The 20,700-nt window shown below is 40.0% G+C and overlaps 2 protein-coding genes across 12 annotated transcripts in view; both read right to left on the bottom strand.

Moving 5' to 3' along the window:
* Positions 1-11,941, bottom strand: part of LOC136424855 (androgen-induced gene 1 protein-like) — a 51,101-nt gene extending 39,160 nt beyond the window's left edge. The window contains exon 1 of one of the 11 annotated variants that reach the window (XM_066413536.1): positions 11,769-11,941. In XM_066413536.1, coding sequence (XP_066269633.1) covers positions 11,769-11,936 — 168 coding nt within the window. In that variant the 5' untranslated portion in view covers positions 11,937-11,941. Of the gene's footprint in view, positions 1-246; positions 1,052-1,682; positions 1,869-3,267; positions 3,450-4,806; positions 4,981-5,771; positions 6,101-7,470; positions 7,585-7,763; positions 7,932-8,601; positions 8,773-10,930; positions 10,994-11,229; positions 11,501-11,768 lie in introns of those variants that run through there. The other 10 variants (XM_066413535.1, XM_066413544.1, XM_066413541.1 and 7 more) reach the window with 10 other exon arrangements.
* A 930-nt stretch (positions 11,942-12,871) lies between these two features.
* LOC136424457 (methyltransferase-like protein 27) lies at positions 12,872-18,984 on the bottom strand. The gene is made up of 5 exons (XM_066413060.1): positions 18,541-18,984; positions 14,896-15,027; positions 14,290-14,425; positions 13,552-13,644; positions 12,872-13,152 (listed from the first exon to the last, which is right to left on the bottom strand). Exons 1-5 carry the CDS (start codon positions 18,649-18,651, stop codon positions 12,971-12,973), a joined length of 654 nt encoding a protein of 217 aa, XP_066269157.1. The 5' UTR covers positions 18,652-18,984; the 3' UTR covers positions 12,872-12,970.
* Positions 18,985-20,700: the final 1,716 nt, after the last annotated feature.

Genomic DNA, 20,700 nt, shown 5'->3' with positions numbered 1-20,700 from the left:
CAGTGCACAGTGAACCAGTCAGTATAAGTATTGCCCTGATGTAGATGACATGTCCAAGCTTGCTATGAACAGGAAACAGTGAAGAGCTGAGTGGAAGAAAGACTGATTGCAGCTGCATCTAGTGTCCAGACCACTGCAGCAGCAGAACACAGCTGCAGTGAACTACAAATGTACTACTTTTATAATTAAACCCTGCTGCTATGCAATGGCTCTAAAGACTCCTGGTTCAGCTCTGAGATTACTCACAGTGACCAGTGAAGTAAGGTTCGCCAAACGGCCACCAAATCTATCCTTCCATCTTGCAAAAGGCCAGATATTCGTCCTGTCGTACATGTCGACAAAGACGTAAAGACAGAGAACAAGAAGGTGGGACACACGTGCACGGGTGCTGACATGAACCATTGCCATTTTTCCTCAGCTGATCATGCGTGCAATAGATCACTAATTATACCTAAACTGACTTCTAAGTACTCGTTCCACCTGTTAAAGCAAACACTTCTTTACACAACAGATTTCCATATCAAACAAAGCTACACCACTTCTTTCTTACATGAAAAGCTATATCCTATATGCCACCAAAATTAAGATCACAGCACTTCCATTAACCAAGGATACGAAAACCTAAGTTCTGCTGCAGTACCAAGGCTGGCCACCAGGAGGCCCAACATCCACCTTCAGTTTACCATCAGGTCTACAACACCTACCCACATATTTGAGACGTATGGCATTGCAGAGGAAAGTAGAGACACGGATATCACCACTCTAGCCGGGATGAGAGAAGACCTCGCGGGACAATCAACAAGCAGATGTACTTAGCTGTAGCATTCTCCCGGTACATCGCTGAGAGTACGCACAGACTCGATGCGCTCTCCTAGAAACACTTCCAGCAGCACTTGAATACCTAGAGAGACAATTGACTCGGAGCTGAACCAAGCGTAACCCAGCACCAAGAGACCACGTATAGCGATATGATAGACGTTAAACAAGGACAACAACAACCCACATACCAAATATCATCGCAATCAATGAAGAGGCTCTTAACTTATCTAATTACGTGAATAATCTAAGCTCACAACGAGCCTACTTTAAGTACTTATGCAAACACTTTTGTACACGTTTTTAGCAGTAACACCTAGCTTCAGTGCACAGTGAACCAGACCGTGTAAGTATTGCCCCGATGAAGATGACAGACTGTCATCGAAACGTTGCCTCTTGTTAAATACGTGGTTGTGAATAAAGAACTTCTATTACTTTTTGTCATTCACCAACCTGATGAAATTATTCACAGACACAATAGATTATAATATATGCAATTCTTAAGCTACTACTAGTACTACGCCGGACACACATGCACATAAACACACAGACAGTCTGAAAACTATATCATATACTCCCTAACTCCCATTTTCATGGTGGTAATATGGTGCAAAGCTCCAATGCCTCCAGTGGCTTTTGAAACTTAATTACTTAGCAATATTATTACGCTTAATCAGTTAATGCCTGTGAACAGTTACTCTTTCACAAACAAACAAACAAAGAAACGACAACTTTATCAAAATCTCTAGTTACAAATGCATGTAACATAACAGAGTCAGACCTGCGAAGGTATAGAGAGGGAGCAACTTGTTCTTTGAGGTTCAAACTATAAAAGATTACACAGCTTTCTTAAAAGTTCTACTTACAAACACGAGTTGGGTAAGATATTTGCAGGCCCCCCAAAAAATCTTGCGGCCAGGTTGACGGTAGTGGATGTTTGCGTTGTCATACAGCCAGGCGTAAACATAAACAGTAAACACCACAACACGTTGCACGACAACTAACTCTCGGGCAGCCATCTTGGATATGGGTCATACCAAACACTTCTGAGGGGGGAAGGAAGACAGTATGGTATATCATCTAATTTATCTTTTCCTGCTTTTGAGTTGCACCAATTATTATAATTGTTATTTAAGTACATAACCCAGCATGCTTATTGATAAGAGTAGGATTCCGTCAGAGTGGCAGTGGAGTTAACTTACAGTCCAGTTTTACGTATACACAGCTTGTACTAAAAGACAGGTGTGTTACACCCTAAGGCAGTTTACCGGGTCATTTTGGAATTGCACACATTCAAACAAAAAGGATTTACTTCATTAGAAGATATGCAGGGTATTCAAAATTAGTCACCATTCTGATTTTCTTACATGATAAAGGTCATGTTTTGTTAAAATATTAGAATATATCAGTGTGAATACCACACTTATTGAAAAGAGTAGGGGTCCATCCCGGTGTGAGTGGATCAAATAAATCTGTTCGGATACACAGCTTGTACTGTTCAGTACAAACCTGGTATGTTATATGTATACACCTTGAGGCAGTTTACCAGATATGCAATACAAACAAACTTTCAGCAGCAAATTATACATTAGAAAGCTTAAGATGAAAATTTTCCTCCCAGCCCCCTGTTTTGACATCTTAGATATCTCATTTTCTTCCTAAAGCTCTCTTAAGGAATTCATTTACCAAGTCATCATTTGATAATACGTTTATTTCATCAGCATTAGTCATTTTTCAGTCAGTGTCCAGAATTTTGCCCACAGCTAACTGTTTAGCAGTGTATGTGTGTAAATGGCCGTGGCAACTCACATTACAGAATTAGCATATGAATGACCACACTGTTACACCCATGTTTGACTGCAAACTGTGTTTTAGCCTCACAGCCCTTAAATCCTTCTAGAAATCACTGTAGAAAAACAGGATAAGTAACTATGCATAGTGATATCCTGATAAATGATATCATGATGGTAGGAGCAGGTGTGTTTTGTCCCGTGGGTATTTGACAGCTGGCACAGTGACTGTCTGTGTGATGCTGATTTTCAAATTCTATTGTCTGTATATAGCTTAGTAACTAAGGAATTGATTCACTCATTATTTTCACAGTCAAAACAATTGAACAAAATGTAATTTTTCTATTCTATCAAGCAATGTTCGATTGAAATAATTCTTTGCCAACTAATGTTACACACATGCACCCATAACCTGAAGAAATGGATAGATACCGTGTAGGTTAGAAAAAATGTATATTTTTCAAACATATCCTTTCATCCTCAATTAAGAAATAAGATAAAGAATCATTAGCCTATGATTAACTTTCAGAAATTTGGTTTCACGTTTGAAAATACATTATATTACACTACAGCAATTTCTGCTGTATATATAAGGTAGAATATATTTCTGTGAAAGAAATGTTAAAATTGTAAGGATAAATAATATGATTATTAAACTCACACAAGTCAGATATGTTAGATACTTCCATGGTCCCCCTATGCGTCGCCGATCGGGCAGATACGGCGTACGTAGCAGGTACAGGTAGTCATATCGCTCCACGCAGCAGTATACGTACAGCACCAGAACATGGACAGCTGTTACCTTGGCAGTGGCCATCTTTGATATAGACCGTACCAACTCTCAGGACAGCAGGGGTGTACAGCCATGAGTAGAGTGATACATTTTATAACACTAGCCATTTTATATATAGTACTTAGTGGTGCAGTCATTTTAACCTGACAGTGTACATTAGAAACAACCTAAATGGCTATTGATATACAGTCAAACCTGTTCAAATGACCACTTGTTTGTGGCACCTTAGATAAGATTTCCCTGCCTGATTGACACAAGAATCCTGTCTATAATGTCCACCTGTCCACATAGACCAGATTTTATTGGTCCCCTGAGTGTGGTCTTCTTGGGCAGGTTTGAGTGTACATCACTGCAGTGTACTGGATGAACATTTTATCTGTTAAATCCAAGTCTCAGGTCTGACAGGATTTCTCCAATAGATAATCTCTATATTTCTGATCTCTAATGGTATCCTGTGACCTTCCAATAAGAGAATAAAATTGACTGAACAAAGAAATTCGAGACTGTGTTTGTTGGTTTAAGTAAAGGCATGGAGGTCTAAACCCCCTTGGTAAAGACAGTCAACAGTCTATAAACTCAGAGTCTGCATGTGAACAAATAACTTTTTTGTTATTCGGTGATTTATGAAGTGAACCTGATTTAACCTATAGGCTAATGGATCCTATTCTGGTGTAAGTTCAACAGTGAATTAAAAAAAAAATGCAGTTCCAAAGGAGGCTGCTAGAGGTCTGATCTTTAAGCCCCAAAACAAAACAAAACTCAACTCCAAAACAAACTGCTTGTATTATCACTAACAGACTCATTGATAATTTTGAGCTACAAAATTGACTTGTAAAACAAACTGTGCTACAAACCAAGGACGTTCTCCCTGCTGCCTAACTCTGTAACCAATAGGGAATTGGCTGCCAAATATACAGCTACTTCAGTGTGCTAAAGGTTAAGCCTTCTTGTACAAACAAACTCCCACTTAGCTTGAAACAAAGAAATTAAGAAATACAGAATGTCTCAAACTTTAAAAAAAAGTTCAATAAACACTTGTCTGCTATAATACGTGTTTCTCGAGATGATATGATAAAAGTAAACTAATTCAAACTTTTAACTGCTATTTGTCAGTTATACTGAATTGACACTTTCACCTAGTGACCCTTGGATACACATTACTGTAAATGCAGAAATGTTTGTGGTGGATTTATGTTCACGATTTTCGCGGAAAGCTCTTCGCCGCGAAATTAGAACCACTGTGAAAAGTCGTTCCATTGTGTGACTGCAGTGCTATTGTTTCAAATGCAAACCTCGAAACCACCGCGAACACTCTATTTTCTCCCTACCGGGAAATGAAAACCACGCAAACTTAAAAGCATTTACAGTACTTGATTAGAGAAATCTAGAAACCCACCAGATACTTACAAGTGTCCAGACTGTGAGACTTGTGGAGCGTCTTAACCACAGCCTGCGCACCTTTAAGTGCGGCCGCATGAAGAACATGCCGTACAACTCTTGCAAGATGTACAGACACAGAAATAAAACATGTACTGTAGGAACGATGGCACCGACGGCAGAAACCATTTTTGTCTCAAAGGTTCAGATTTCTTTGGAAAAATCCTCACAACTGTACAGTAACTGTTAACCTCTCATAAACAATGTGAGGACTTCTCTAATTTTCACACAAACACTCTACCATTATATACCAGTAATTTAGAGGTTAAAGACAATTCATAAAGTTTAACCCAAAATTCTGGATAAAATGACCGATCTGCCAGTCCTATTACATTTACAAGCAACACTCTTTATCATGATTGGGGTCAATGTACATGTACATGTATGTAGGTTAGAAGTCTTAATGATTAACTAAAACTACTAAAAGTTTATGCAAATCAGATTTCTGGGTTATTAGCTATCATTGTCAGTTAAGACATTGTCGATTTCAAACAAGAATGTTTTTCACTTTAATGTTATTGAAAACTCCTGAATGAACAAAGTAAAAAAAAAGTGCATTTAATCTTTACTGAATCTTTAAAAACAAATAAGCATACAAACCAAGGGTACTACGTAACATTTTGCAAAAAGAACATTCATATCGAATGAATGACTCTAGGCATATAGCTCAACTGGTAGCCGCCTCACAGTTGAGTTCCTAGCTTCAAATACAAATTATGGTAACTGGGAGACCCAGTTCGAATATGGGGAAGGGCATCCTGGTTGGAGCTGCACTTGTCTTTCAGATAGGTAGTCAAACAGGGGTCTCGTGATCGATGAGGTGCCTCGAAGATTATAAAAGACACTACAACAACCTCATTACTTGGATATGCATGTACTTACCTACTTGCTGTACTTTAGATGAATGATAATATTTGACAAATATGAATACTCACTGCTGTCCATACTGTTAGTCTGCCAGACCGTCTCAGCCACTGTCCGTTCCGAGGGAAGTAAGGCAGAATGTACCAGCTAGTGTACAACTGTGCATACACGCACACACTAAAGCACAGAACGTGTGTTACACAAGCAAGCAGGTTGACTGTGCACGTGGAAACCATTGTTTCCCAGACTTTCTAAATCTTCTGCATGTTCACCCGCAAGCGGCTGGCACACACAACGTAAATTTTTACGACAGAAGACTTACGTAACTATGTACATAACTATGGAGTCTGACTGTTACACATGGACAAAGTCCAGGAATGTACACACACAGACCATAGGCAACAGGAGGGGTATCCATGTGACCCTGTAGCATTGAGTCACCCCTGGGAGGTATATGGCAGAATGTACCATCTATTGTACAACTGCTCATACATGCACACACTGAAGCATAGAATGTATGCTACACAAGCAGCTGTGGAAGCCATGAATGGGTCCCCAGATTTTCTAAATCTTCTATGTTCACAATTGTAATTTCACAAAAGGAAAAAACTTATGCATCTACTAGTACATTTGTACCTAGCTGAGGGGGGGTTATACTGAAAGAATCTCTGCTGGAATCAGTGTTATACAAAGTCCAAGGATGAACAAATGGGTCCAGGTAAAAGAAGGGGTGTGCATAGGGTTTTTGACTATGCTTAGTAACAGGTGGTCCATATGGGGGTAAACTATATATGCTTTACCGTTCACATTTACACAAAAGCTTGCCTTCATTAATCATATCAGGCAAAATGGCTGAATACTTAGTAACTTAATAGATATGGCAAAAATGGTTGCAGAAAAATCATTCTCATTTAATCCAAACAAATTGGCAGACCATTGTACACCTGTTTGCAGAACTTCCATACAAGGACACTGGGATCAATGTACATCAGAAGACGCATATTAATGATTAACAAGATAGAAAATCTTTTCCCACAGACCTTACAAGACCAAGCCACTTACAAGATTCCAAGTGGTAAAGAACATGGAACGATACTGTAGTCCCGGCATCTTGGAAGTGTGAAGTCTGATGATATGTACTGTATGCTGTACAACTCCTTCAAGGAGGTACAATAGACATAAGAAGACGTGAGCGATACAAGGAGTCGCCTTCCCTGCCATGGCCACGGTCTGTGCAAAGCTTGTTTAAGTACTGATCATGATCTGCTGTGCAACGGTTACTGGGTGAAATTGGCATCTATATACAACTTTGGTGCAATTGTTTACAGTACGTTTATTCTTGCGGGGATTCAATTTTGCGGTACACACAAATATACACACAGACACACATGTACAGACAGACACAAACACATGCATAGACACACAAGCATACATATACGTGTACATACATACACACACATACACACGCAGACACACATACATACATACATACATACACAAACACACAGACACACATGTGAACAATGCATGAAGTCTTCGCTGCAATGGCTGCCTTGTCTGTACTATTCTGGTCTACTGTGCCATGGCTTAAAGGGGCATCTACTAGAAGACCTTCAGTGACACTGGACATGACAAGATATGATAGCAGACTTCACCCCCTACTTAATATCTATTTTTTAGGGCATAAATATCAATCAGCGATGTGCCATTGGAAAAGGCTGCAGACTTCATAGCATTTCCTCACTCGACTCACGTAGTGAAAATGAATACCTAGCTTTTTTTAGGGGTGTCCTCTCTGTGGGACTTTAAGCCGATGGTTAGAACTGCGTTTCAGAAGAGCCACACAGGTACCATGAGCACATAAAAGAACCCATCACACTTATCGAAAAGAGTAGGGCTCCATCCCGGTGTGAGTGGATCACAGATTAGTCTGTTCTTAGGCAAATTTGTACCTTAACTTTACAAAAACTGGTGAGTCATGGTTACAAGGTGTTAACTGTTTATGCCCCCCCCCCCCCCCCAATTGCAAGAAACCAAGAAAACAAAAACACCAAACTACTCACAATATTCCACTGGGTTAAGAACCAAGAACGATTCTTCAATCGTGGGATCTTGGACATATGAGGTCTTAGATACTGCATGCGGTAAAACTCCTCAACAAGATAAAACAGAAACAGAAAGACATGAAGGATATAAGGAGCCACCCTCCCTGCCATGGCTGCCACGTCTCTGGAAAGGGTTTTAAGTACAGATATAAGTGTGCATGGACCACTGGGCCTGGGAAAATTACTCAGTAATGTTGTGATAACGATTATGCACAGAAGCAGCTGTGGGAGCCATTCGGTCCCCAGATTTTCTATCTGTATCTGTATCTATATAGCCGGTATAACCGCCATCAGGCGTAAACACACCAGCTAAATCTTCTATGTTCACAATTGTAATTTTACAAAAGGAAAAGACTTATGCATCTACTAGTACCTAGCTGAGGGGGGTTATACTGAAAGAATCACTGTTGGAATCAGTGTTATGCAAAGTCCAAGGATGAACAAATTGGTCCAGGGAAAAGAAGGGGTGTGCATGGGGTTTTTGACTATGCTTAGTAACAGGTGGTCCATATGGGGGTAAACTATATGCTTTACCGTTCACATTTACACAAAAGCTTGCCTTCATTAATCATATCAGGCAAAATGGTTGAATACTTAGTAACTTAATAGATATGTCAAGAATGGTTGCAGAAAAATCATTCACATTTAATCCAAACAAATTGGCAGACCATTGTACACCTGTTTGCAGAACTTCCATACAAGGACACTGGGATCAATGTACATCAGAAGAAGCATATTAATGATTAACAAGATAGCAAATCTTTTCCCACCGACCTTACAAGACCATGCCACTTACAAGGTTCCAAGTGGTAAAGAACAGGGAACGATACTGTAGTCCCGGCATCTTAGAAGTGTGAGGTCTGATGATGTACTGTATGTTGTACAACTCCTCAAGGAGGTAAAACAGACATAAGAAGACGTGAGCGATACAAGGAGTCGCCTTCCCTGCCATGGCCACGGTCTGTGCAAAGTTTGTTTAAGTACTGATCATGATCTACTGTGCAACGGTTACTGGGTGAAAGTGGCATCTATACTAGTATATAGGTCCGGTTCTGCAGCGAAATCATCACCATCCTGCATGGGATCGCACACCTAGCCTCTACCAGGCTCCGCGGGATGGCTGCAAAAATAGTAGAAATTGGCCTAATAGAGTGAATAGTGTGCCAAGGGAGTTAGCTACGGAGAGAGGGTCCAATCTGCCATCCGTCCATCGAAATGGAACCTTACTGTATAGCGGACCTACCCTGTATAGCGAAGTACCTTGGCTGATTTCTACTATTTTCCCAACGATAGGACGGAGCCTGGTAGAGGCTATCGCACACCTGCAATGATTGACTTTCTTCATTGGAGTTGAATAGATTAGCCAAGAGTAGTTTATATATTAGCACAGCCAGATTGACAGTGCATGAAGACCACGCTGCTCCGGCTGTTTAACATGTGTACCGAATGTATAGTTGGTGCTATAGCGATTGTTTACAGTACGTTTATTCTTGCAGAGACACATGCATACATACACACACACACACACACACAGACGTGAAAAAAGCAAGGAGTCTTTGCTGCCATGGCTGTTTGGTGTACTGGGCAACCATAACTGGCCCCCCATGGTGCATCTAGACCTTCAGTGTCATAAGTCATGAAAAGATATGATAGCAGACTTCATCCCCTGCTCAATATCTATTAGACATAAACATCAATCAGCGATCGATGTGCCCTTGGAAAAGGCTGCAGACTTCACACCTATTTCCTCACTCGACTCAGGTGAAAATGAATACCTAGCTTTTTTAGGGGCATCCTCTCAAATGGGACTTAACTGTAATTTAAACGCAGAAATGTTTGCGGTGGTTTTATGTTTGCGGTTTTCGCGGCGACCGTTTAACCGCGAACTTAAAACCACCGCAAACAGTTTTCTCCAATAATGTTGCTGTATGTGACCATAGCGCTGCCGCGAACTTAAAACCGCCGCAAACACTCCAGTTTCGCCTTAGCTTGAAATAAAAACCACGCTAACTTAAATACATTTTACAGTAACAGTTTTAGAAGAGCCACACCTAGAGTCGTAAAGCACCTGACCCTGACACTGACTCCTTCCCGGTACCGGTGTGAGTGGATCAAAAATTTCAGTCCTGTCTTCAGCAGCTTGAACGTACTGTACAAAACCTGGTGCATTTTGACTTAAAGGCTGTTAACTGTTTATGAGAAGAAGAAAAAAAACAGAAAAAAAACTGGACAAAAAAAACTACTTACAAAATTCCAATGGGTTAAGAACCAAGAACGATTCCTGAATTGTGGCATCTTGGACACATGAGGTCTTACATACTGCAGGAGGTAAAACTCCTCAACAAGACAAAACAGAAACAGAAAGACATGAAGGACATAAGGAGCCACCCTCCCTGCCATGGCTGCCACGTCTCTGGAAAAGGTTTTAAGTACAGATCTAAGTGTGCATGGACCACTGGGCCTGGGAAAATTACTCAGTACTGTTGTGTTTATGATTATGCACCTGAAATAATTGATAAGTGTACTTAAGCCAACAGAAGGCAAGAAATTGGTTAGGTAACAGAAATTGGCTGGTAAAGGCAAATCGCTACCATATGATCACCACCCGGAAGACGGGTCTGTCTAGTGAATTTCAGTTTGCGTGGTTTTTATTTCGCGCTAAGGGGAAATTAAGTGTTTGCGGTGGTTTTAAGTTTGCGGCAGTGCTACAGTCACATACTGCTACTAGTACTAAATAATAAACGTACCGTCTGAAATAAGAAAGTACCGGGCGGATTTTGAGGCGAAAAAAAATAAACGTACCGGTACGTTTATTTGAGAGGTGAGAGTACAGTACTGGACAAAAATGTGCACTGTGGTTTTAATTTCGTGGTGAAGCGGTCGCCGCGAAAACCGCGAACATAAAACCATGGCGAACATTTCTGCATTTACAGTAAAGGCTGAGGGTACAATGTAGGTTTCCATTTCCGTGTAATTCACACCTACACGGTAAACGAAGTTTGATAAAGCAAACAATTAACTGTTGATAGCCTTTGAGCTTCCGACCAGGGGCAGAAGTTGGTGGGGAGATAGAGCAGACAGAAAACGGGGCATATGATAAAAAGGTCACAATCTTCCCCACCAACCTCTGCTTGGAGAGTTGGTTTAAGTAAACTGCCAGTGTTTATATTCATTAAGATGATTGGCAACTACTTGGTAGGAAGTGGTGAGGTGGGCGTTCCTCCTCCTTTCGGAGAAAAAGCAGAGACACGCAATGAAACATACAGATCTAGACAATCACACTGATAGTGATAACGTTAGACATGGCAAAGAAAAACATAATAATATTGGGCTATTCCAAAAAATAAAGGAGCAATTCTAATCACTTAAGATCGTGTCCTTGGGGAAAGTGACATAGAGTAATATTATATATAAATGTACTTACAAAGTTCAAGACAGTTAAAAACTTCCACCTTCCGCCGAAAGTCAGCTTGTGGGGTATCGGAGATCCGTAAACGTCGTTAATATACAGTACATCGTAACATTGTACCAGTAGGTGAGATACAAACAAGACAAAGTGCCCGACTTTTCCCGTAAGTGAAAGTTCTTGAAATGCCGCCATCTTGGTAATTATTTTGGGCTCGACCACTCGATTAAGAGGTAGAATTAGTTTTAGACAGAAAACCTTTGAACGTTCAAAATTCGAAGCGCTGGTTGTGTTGAAACAAGGACTTGAACTTTGTTCACACCACTGCACCAATGACATAGATTATAACATCTTATCGAATTATACAAAATACTTAATGATACGTTTAATTATATATATTTACAGATATCAAATCACATCATCTGTGTGCTTTTTTTGAGGTTATCTAAAGTAAAAGGTCGGAAAAATATATTACTTTTAATTTCTAACACGTTATGTCCTTGGTGGGAACATTTAGTTTTTTCGCTTTACCACTAAGTAAAATGTTATCTACTTACGTAGTTTTGGTACGTCATGAATTTCCATCTTCCTCCGAACGTAGATCTGATGCTTCCCGGCGCGCTGAAGAAGTCGCTGATGTAGAGATAGTCGTAATACTGCGTGCAGAGGTACAGGATAAACACGGCAGCGTGTCCAATTTGCCCATGAACTCGGACCGACGCCATGTTGTTTTTAGGCCTTACCACTTTGTAAATAGGTAAAACCAATATTTACATAAGGGAACAAAGATGTTAAGAAACAAGATATTCCCCCAAATTCTATCTAGTGATTTTTTATTTTATATTAATGATCAGTTAAAAATGAAAATTACTTACAATACCTGTCTAGAAATAAGAAAATAAAATCTACCTTGTGTTAAGATTTCTGAATGGATGTGGCCGCCCAGAACTTGGCTACGTCATTGGCGGGAAGGAAGGTCACTTTCTCCTTTTGGCAGACGCGCACAATTCAATTTACTAGATTTCCGTCATGATAATCATCGGCCTCCTTCCGTCTGAACAGACGATGGCACGCGCCCTCTCCTGGAACAGGTTCTCCGTCATGATAATACAGGCTTTTTAATTCATAGATAAAGGCATTTGTTCTTACTTTAACAAAGGGATGCTTGTAACCAAAGGTAGTACGGATCTGTCAAATGTTTTTTTCGTGTTGCGTTTGTGTTAAAAAACTCACATGACGTTTTTTTTTCCCCGTTGATTTATTTGTAACATGATAAACGCCATGGGCTTATGTTTCCCTAGGGACAAAGAGAAATTGAGTAACGATATTTTCTGATTGTTGACATTTTCACGTTTGAAATCTTCCATCAGCGGTAAACTGTCAGAAAATGGTTGCAATCAGGATTCAATGACCTTTCTTTCTTGGGCGCAGGCTACTATAATTCTTGACTTCTTTCTTTCTAGTTTTTGAATTCTCATACCGTGAATTGGACGAAAAACGAAGAAACAAAATGCGTGGTTTAGAATGGGCAAACTTTTGGTTGGATTATCTGGAATAGAAGTACTTTAACCGTTAGAATTATCCTAGGAGGTTTAATAGAGAACCTTCTTGATTTATCCAACCACTAAACTTCGCAATTGAAAGAACAAAACATAACCTATCAGAGTTTAGCTTGGTTCTTTATTTTCTAACATGTTAAACAACCATTTCTCCTGGTTTCTTGGCTTTGGTAACTTGATAGCTATCGAGGACCATCGAGTTACATCACTTTAAAAAGGAACACGACTCCGTCGAAACCGATGACGTAACCGGGGAAGACGTCCCGCCGTATCTGCTCCCAGCGGCCCTCGCTCTGCAGCGCCGCCATGCGGGGTTCTAGGGCTTTGCAGTCCTCCGAAGTCCGCAGGAGAATCTCCCTCAGAGCAAGGCAGACCAGTCCGCCTTTAAGAAAATGGAAATGAAATATAGAAAATTAAAGAAATAGGATTAAAAAATGCAAAAGGCATTGTACTACTACAATATACATTATTCTGTTGCAGAAAAGAAAAATGCGCTACAAGCCTCGAGTTCTTGTTTATCCTTTAAAGACACAAGGCGTTCTATGTATTTCACCAAAGTGTTCTTTTCTTGAATATCTATGAACAATAAAAACGAATTCGATAAAACTTCATAATAATACTGTATCTATATCTTATCAATTTTGCTGTGTCAAACTATTCACTATGATCGGAGAGGAAGTAATTTGTCGTCGTCGGCAGGAAAGCTTGTTTGTTTGAAAAAAAGGGTAGTAAAGAAAGAGTAGTTACAGTGTTTGTCTAAGTTTTTGAAAGCAACCCTCACCCGGTTTGACCACTCTGATCAACTCGTCCAGACAGTCCGACTTCACGTGGCCGTTAGAGAATAGGCCGCTACCTGTCACCACGTCATAGGTGTCTACAAACAAACAAACAAGTTTTTGAATAAAGGTTAATCAGGGACGACAATTGGCATTGTGAAGCGTTAAAACATTTCCGTACACAAAGTAAAGTGGTTAATTAGCAAGCGTCACACTTCGTGCAGGTCACATGACATTGGCTTTGGGTCATTCCAACTTGAGACTGATGGAAAACCTGGGGGTAGACTATTTACTTTGTGTACGGAAATTGCAATCTTTACAAAAACAAACACTAAGCAAATCCATTACTAAGAAATCAACGTTATTAAAGCTTTTCCATTTAGCTCACAACGACTTTTTCTTTCCGTTTTTTCTTAAAACCCTTAAGCTGCCAGTCCCGACTTAATTAGGGATACAGAAATATGCCTTGTGTGCTAGACCCGGTTATAACAGGATAGGGTATTCCCCAGAACAAAACAGCTTTGCGTGCGTGTAGCGCGCGAAGCCGGGAAGTTAGGGGAGTTAGCGCCGCCGGGTGTTTCGCGGGTTTCGTGAGGGAGGTCAGGGGTCGAACATTTTTGATTTTTACTTGGCTAAAAAACCTGGCAGCTTAAGGGTTAACAGTGATGAATTACATCCCTCTGTATGTTCAAGAGAACTATATCTAATGTTTTTCCATAAGTCTAGAATGTTTTGATTCTCACCATCGTCGATGTTAAGACGGTCCGGCCCCAGGAACTCCTTAAGGAAGTTCTTGTAGACGTTCTTAGTCTTGGCGACGTCCAGCATCTCCTGACTCGCGTCTAAGGCGTCCACGTTGGTGAAACCGAGCTTCGACAACTGTAAAAAGTCGAAAAACAATGACTAAAAGACTCTTTGTTCACTACCAATTGTTTAGGTGACCGGCTGACACCTTCCTTAGGGTAATTCTGACTGGTTTGCTTTGCACTGCAGCACAGGTGTCGCTGTTAAAAAGTGCGCTACCAAAAGTAAAGTCGAAAAGGTTATGTCCTAATTTCGGTAGAACAAGAGCGGGTTTGGTCACAAAATTGTAGGAAAAATGAAATGCATAAGAAAATGCAGATCTGAAAGCAAATATCGATCCATACATATTTTGCACATGAATACTGAATTTAAAAAAACAAATATCATAGACTTATTATAGAATAATTATAAAACAATTGCACCGACCTGAAATTAAAAGAAAATAGTCATGATCTTTACCCTTTAATATCAGGACCACCCCGTGCTTATATAGTTATTTAGTCGCCTAAAACATGAAATAGAACATACATGTATTTCATCCCTACCTCCACTCCTAAGAACCCTGTCCCTGCGGCCACGTCCAGAACCCTGGTGTCTCTTCTCTCTCCCAGCGCAGCGGCCACAGCCTCGGCAACCTTCCGCGGTCCGGTGTAATTCGCGCCACCGCCGACATGATCCTGCATCATGTAAACGATATTTCATACATCTAATTTGCATTTTTGGGGACAGTTCGGATGCTCTCGTAACCAGGTTTCACCACTGACATGGTCCTAGTTCATTTGCATTCATCTATTTTTTGGGAACGTTTAATATGCAGTGGGTGATCATCAAAGAGAACAATACTGGTATCCAAACTCGATTTGTTTTGCAATTACATCTAATTTGCATATTAAGGACATTTCGCAAGCTCTCGTAACCAGTTTGCACCACTGACATGGTCCTATGGAGCTAATTCAATGAGATTTGCATACATCTATTTTCTGGGATATTGCATATGAAGTGGGTGATCATCAAAAAGTACAATATCCAAACTCGATTTGTTTGACCATCAATTTGCATATTTTGGACATTTCATATGCGCTCGTAAGCAGTTTTAAACGACTGACATGGTCGTAATTTAATGAAATATGCATACATCTATCAACGTTCTTTGGGACATTCCATATGGACCGAGTGTTTATCAAAAATTACAATAACTAAACTCGATTTGTTAGGCATTCACATCAATTTGCATATTTAGGACTTTTACCTGCTCCCGTTACCAATTTGTACCACTGGCATGGTCCTAATTCAATGAAATCTGTATACACATATTTTGGGGACTTTCCATATGCAGTGAGGTATCGTCAAAAGTACAAAACTGAAACAAGAATTACAGTATCAAAACTCGATTTGTTTATCAATTACATCAAATTTGCATTTTCTCGTTACTAGTTTGCACGAATGACATGGCCCCAATCCATATTTTTGGGACTCTGTGTGCGGTGAATGAAATAGTACAATATCCAAACTCGTTTGTTTACCAATCTAATTTGCATTTTTGGGATATTATATGCATGATCTCGTGAACATTAGCACCACTTACATATAGTGGTGTGGATCTAAACCCGAGTTTAGGTTTAGGTTCGGACTCGAGTCCAGAGGTTTAGGTTCAGGTCCGGACTTGAAAGTCCGGACCTGAACAATAATTTTGGAATATTTTTTCGTGTTACATGTAAAATTGCATATTGGCAGATATTTTACATGTAATTTGAAAACTATATATACGGAATTATATACAGTCAGTAATTAACACAAAAGTTCAGTTATAAACACAAAAACAGCAATGTTTTAATATTTTTCTGGTGCAAATTTCACGATTTAAGGAAGGTTTAAGATGGTTTAAAACAAAAAAGTGTGAATGAGTGAGAGAATTTTTGTTCAAGTCCGGACTTGTTTCCAGACGTTAAGGTTTTTTTGGACTTGAACCTAAACGTTTTACAAGTCCGGAACCGGTCCGGCCGGACCGATCCGCACCACTACTTACATATAACGTTCTAATTCGATAAAATCTGCGCACGTTGTATATCTATTTGTATTTGACTTTCCAAATGTAGAGAGCGATCATCAAAAAGCATAATATCTAAACTCGATTTGTTTGCCGACTGCGTATAGGCGTACACTTTCCTAACCCATTAAAAAACCAACACTTTATGTCTCATCAGGGACAAGATGACATTAGCAAGTAAGTTACTGCATTCTGAGTTTTCAATCATTTGTTGACCTTTTTCTTTGAAAAGCTTCCATCAGCGGTAAATGGTAAAAACAGGGAAGCAATCATATTCCAATGATTGTGAAAAAATTATACTCAAAAGACGACCATCGGGCCTTATGTTAAACCTCTATTAGTATCTATCCGCTGGGTTGCATATATCTGCCACTTTCAAAATCAGTGGGTTTGAGAGATCTCTAGTGCAGCATCCCCCGGGCATGCACAGTTTAGATACGCAGGACTGCATTTTACTGGTGGACGTTAGGTTGGAAATCTGTTTGGACGTATCTTTTCAGGGTGGCGGAATCATATACCCTGATGGAATCATGTTAGTAGGAAAAAAAAATAAGAAAAGGTACAGTCTTAAACACCGTCATGTGAGAGCAAACTCCTTAGACCACGTATTGTAAAGATGATCACCTCGTCCGTCTTAATTCCGGGGCGAATCACGCGGAGACTCTTTCCTTAACCTTCAACTCAGCCGCCATCTTGTTCCAAAACTAAACTAGCATGCTCAGAGGTCAAGTTCACCGAGTTTTTTTAATCTATCTATTGTGCAAATTTTCATTCCACAGTACGTCCGCTATACAGGCAATGATCACACGGAGAGCCAAGTGGAATACGCCGCCATCATTTGTGACCCAGAATAAGAGACAGCGCCTTAGGGCTTACTAAGGACGAAGAGTAACATTGGTAAGAAATTACTGTATTCTGACTGTTCAATCTTTAATCTTTTAAATTTGTTGATTTTTTTAATTTGAAAAGCTTTTATCAGTGGTGAATGGTTAAGAATCAAAATCAGAATCAAATAATCATAGAAAAATGCCATTCGCTGGGTGCTATATATATATATATGGCCTTCGTCGATCATGGTAAAATCCTAATTCACATCAGCCCTAGCATCGACTATGGCTATACAGCCCTATACGAGAATGGCAGTCTCTGCCACGTATTTAAGATCACATCTGTAAGCTGACTCAGTTCTGTTGCAAAGTTCTTTTCTGAGGATTTCTGCGGATCCGCGTTTCTTCTGCGCTGGGTTCTAACGTAACATGACCAATTAATGTCCGATTTATTCAAAACGTATTTATCTTAAAACCGCGCAGACAGAGCCAAATTTCAAACCCATGGGCAGAAATATCAGCTCTTCTAAAAAGAAAATGCATAGTCTGTAAGTTTTTCTCCGCCTTTTTAACGCCGTGCGAGCATGTATTTATACTGAGGTGTATGATGAACAATTGTGCTAGGGTAACCCATTATCGTCCACTTCTGAATCTATTCCCTTCTAGCGCTATGCTTGAAGAACATAGACCGGAAAAAAATGCACAGTAATTGTCCAAAGTAGTCTGCAGACAAATGATAGTAAAATCACAATATCTGTCCGGCCACTTGCTTAACGCGATGGAAAAAAACCATGCCGTATCTGTAAATTCCCCCCACATGCGCGGCACGTGGCGTTCACGTGGTAAACGCATGGCCATTATGTTTTGCTGTGCAAAAATTAAAGAGATGGCTAAGGATCATACTTATGATGTTCTTTATTGCTCATTAGAACAGGCTTTGGCATAATACACCGCGACATGTGGACATGAGCCGAACCGGACGTAAATAGGTTCTGCACGTAAATAGGTCATGTTACGTTACATGTAACTTAGGCTACGGCCACACACAATAAGTTGGGCGTCAAGGACACCAACTTTTCATGTGTACAGAATGACCAAAAAGAACGTTAGGCTACGGCCACGCACAACAATTTGGGCGTCAAGGACACCAACTTTTCATGTGTACAGAATGACCTAAAAGAACGTTAGGCTACGGCCACACACAATAATTTGGGCGTCAAGGACACCAACTTTTCATGTGTACAGAATGACCTAAAAGAACACAAAAAAAGAAGCGGATACTTTTCAACCCCGTTATCACTCAGGTGAGACCTTACCTGATCATACTCCTTAGCCCACGTCTTGTAGAAGCCGATCACCTCATCCGTCTTAATCCCAGGGCGAGTCACAGCCAGGACCCTTTCCTTAGTCTTCGACACAGCCGCCATCTTGTTCGAAAATTGGGCTAGTGTCCGACTCAAAGGTCATTTGCAATGTCTGATCCTCCATGTACACAATACGTAAGTAAAGTACCTAATACGTCAGCAAAGTACACAATATGTCAGAAATTTGTTTTCCACACTAAGACAAAAAGCGACTTTGACAACAAGCAATAATCAATCTTTTTTTCTAAACTACAAAGGGTTAGCATGGTATACATCTATATTTCATCTTCATGTATGCCTTTATATTCCCCTAGCTATCGAGTAGAGATTTGATTTATGACTGTTTTGAACATGGCTTTGTGTATACTTTTACAAAAAGAGGAGGTCTCTGTAACCTGTCATAGATTGTTAGTCTTGTACCCCCCCCCCCCCCCTCTAACGTTATATTCCCATCCGCCATCTTGTAGTTCGGGCAGTCCTGTTCAAGGTCACTCTGTAACCTGTCATAGAGTGTTAGTCTGGTACCACCCCCCCCCCCCCCTAACGTTATATTCCCATCCGCCATCTTGTAGTTCGGGCAGTTCGGTTCAAGGTCACTCTGTAACCTGTCATAGAGTGTTAGTCTGGTCTGGTATACATCCCGCTAACGTTATAGAAGAACTTTATTGCGCGACTATTGTAGCAGGTACAAAGTATGGCAACAGCAGTTAACATAGAACAAGACATAAGTATGGAATAAAACTATTCACTATAACAAAATGATTATCTTAGGTTTTACATGATTCAAGTTGGGCTAATTTTGAGTTATTTTCGGCACATGTCTGGTAAAGATATAAGCAAAAAAAAGGCTAGTTATATTCCCATCGGCCATCTTGTATTTCAGGCAGTTCGCTACAAGGTCACAAGTCTAATTACATCATGCATCATGAAATTTTGATGAATTTTCGGATAATTCTTAAGTGTCATCTTTTAATTCGGGGTCAGGAAAAAAATTTAGACGATGTTGGCAAGTTTCACGGAATGTGTAAGAACCAACTAAAAACAAATACACCTCTAAACCAACCGACATACTGATATCCACTTACATCCGAATCAATTAGAATTGATACAGGTTATTCTGGTACGCTGCATATAGATTAAAGTCATGAAAAAGTTTTGGACAAATTTTTTGCTTATATCTTTACCATACACATACATATGCCGAAAATGTATGACTCGAATCAACATCTTGGAAAAGACTTGAAGAAACGTTTGATTTATTGTGGTGACTTCTTTATTGCCGAAACTAACATAAGCAACTCATCAAAGCAGACACATAAGGATACCCGGTTCATAAATGCCTATGTGACTGTTTTATTGACATTTCTATGAGTTCTAGCCTAATTTTGAAATGTGTACATAACCCACATATTGTAAATGATCGTCAACGGAGTAATGTTTTAACGTGTTCTGTATGTTTTAACTACACAGCCTTCTCGACATTTTAGTGTAATTCTCCCAGAAGGTGTTTATGATAAACTTAATTCAGACCTTGTCGTTACAATTCTGCGAGGTGGTGTGTTGTATACAAACTTCATAGATTTAGGTATTCATTGGGAAAATTTGAAGCTTTAATCCAACACAAGAATTGACTCACCACGAATTTTCGGTTGGACCTCCAACCTTCATCAGATATTCGATCCACTGCGTTTCATGGTGAGGCATTTTTTTGTGTTGGATGAAAGCTTCAAATGTTACCAATATGTACTCTACCAACACAGATGAGATTTCATGCGGAGATTTAGGAATTGTTTTCCTTTTTTATAAACGAGGCAAGTTACAACACTTTATAGACATAGACGACTCCATCGAAGCCGACGCAGTACCCGGGAAAAACCTCCCGGTGTACTTGCTGCCATAGACCCTCGTTCTGAAGCGCCGCCATGCGGGGTTCTAGCTCTTTGCAGTTCTCCGACGTGTGCAACAGAGTTTCTCTGAGGCCGATGCAGATTTTGCCACCTGTAAAGGTTTAAAAAGTAGTCAGAGATTAGACAAATATCGCAGGAAAAGAGTGGACATTTGTTTCAATCTTTTTAAAACCCAATATCCTATTGATTTGGTGTGTATCCTATA

This window comes from Branchiostoma lanceolatum, chromosome 18 (genome assembly GCF_035083965.1).
Source record: "Branchiostoma lanceolatum isolate klBraLanc5 chromosome 18, klBraLanc5.hap2, whole genome shotgun sequence".
Taxonomy (NCBI): domain Eukaryota; kingdom Metazoa; phylum Chordata; class Leptocardii; order Amphioxiformes; family Branchiostomatidae; genus Branchiostoma; species Branchiostoma lanceolatum.
Note: the sequence above shows the minus strand (reverse complement) of the source record. Positions and strands in the feature narration are given on the sequence as shown.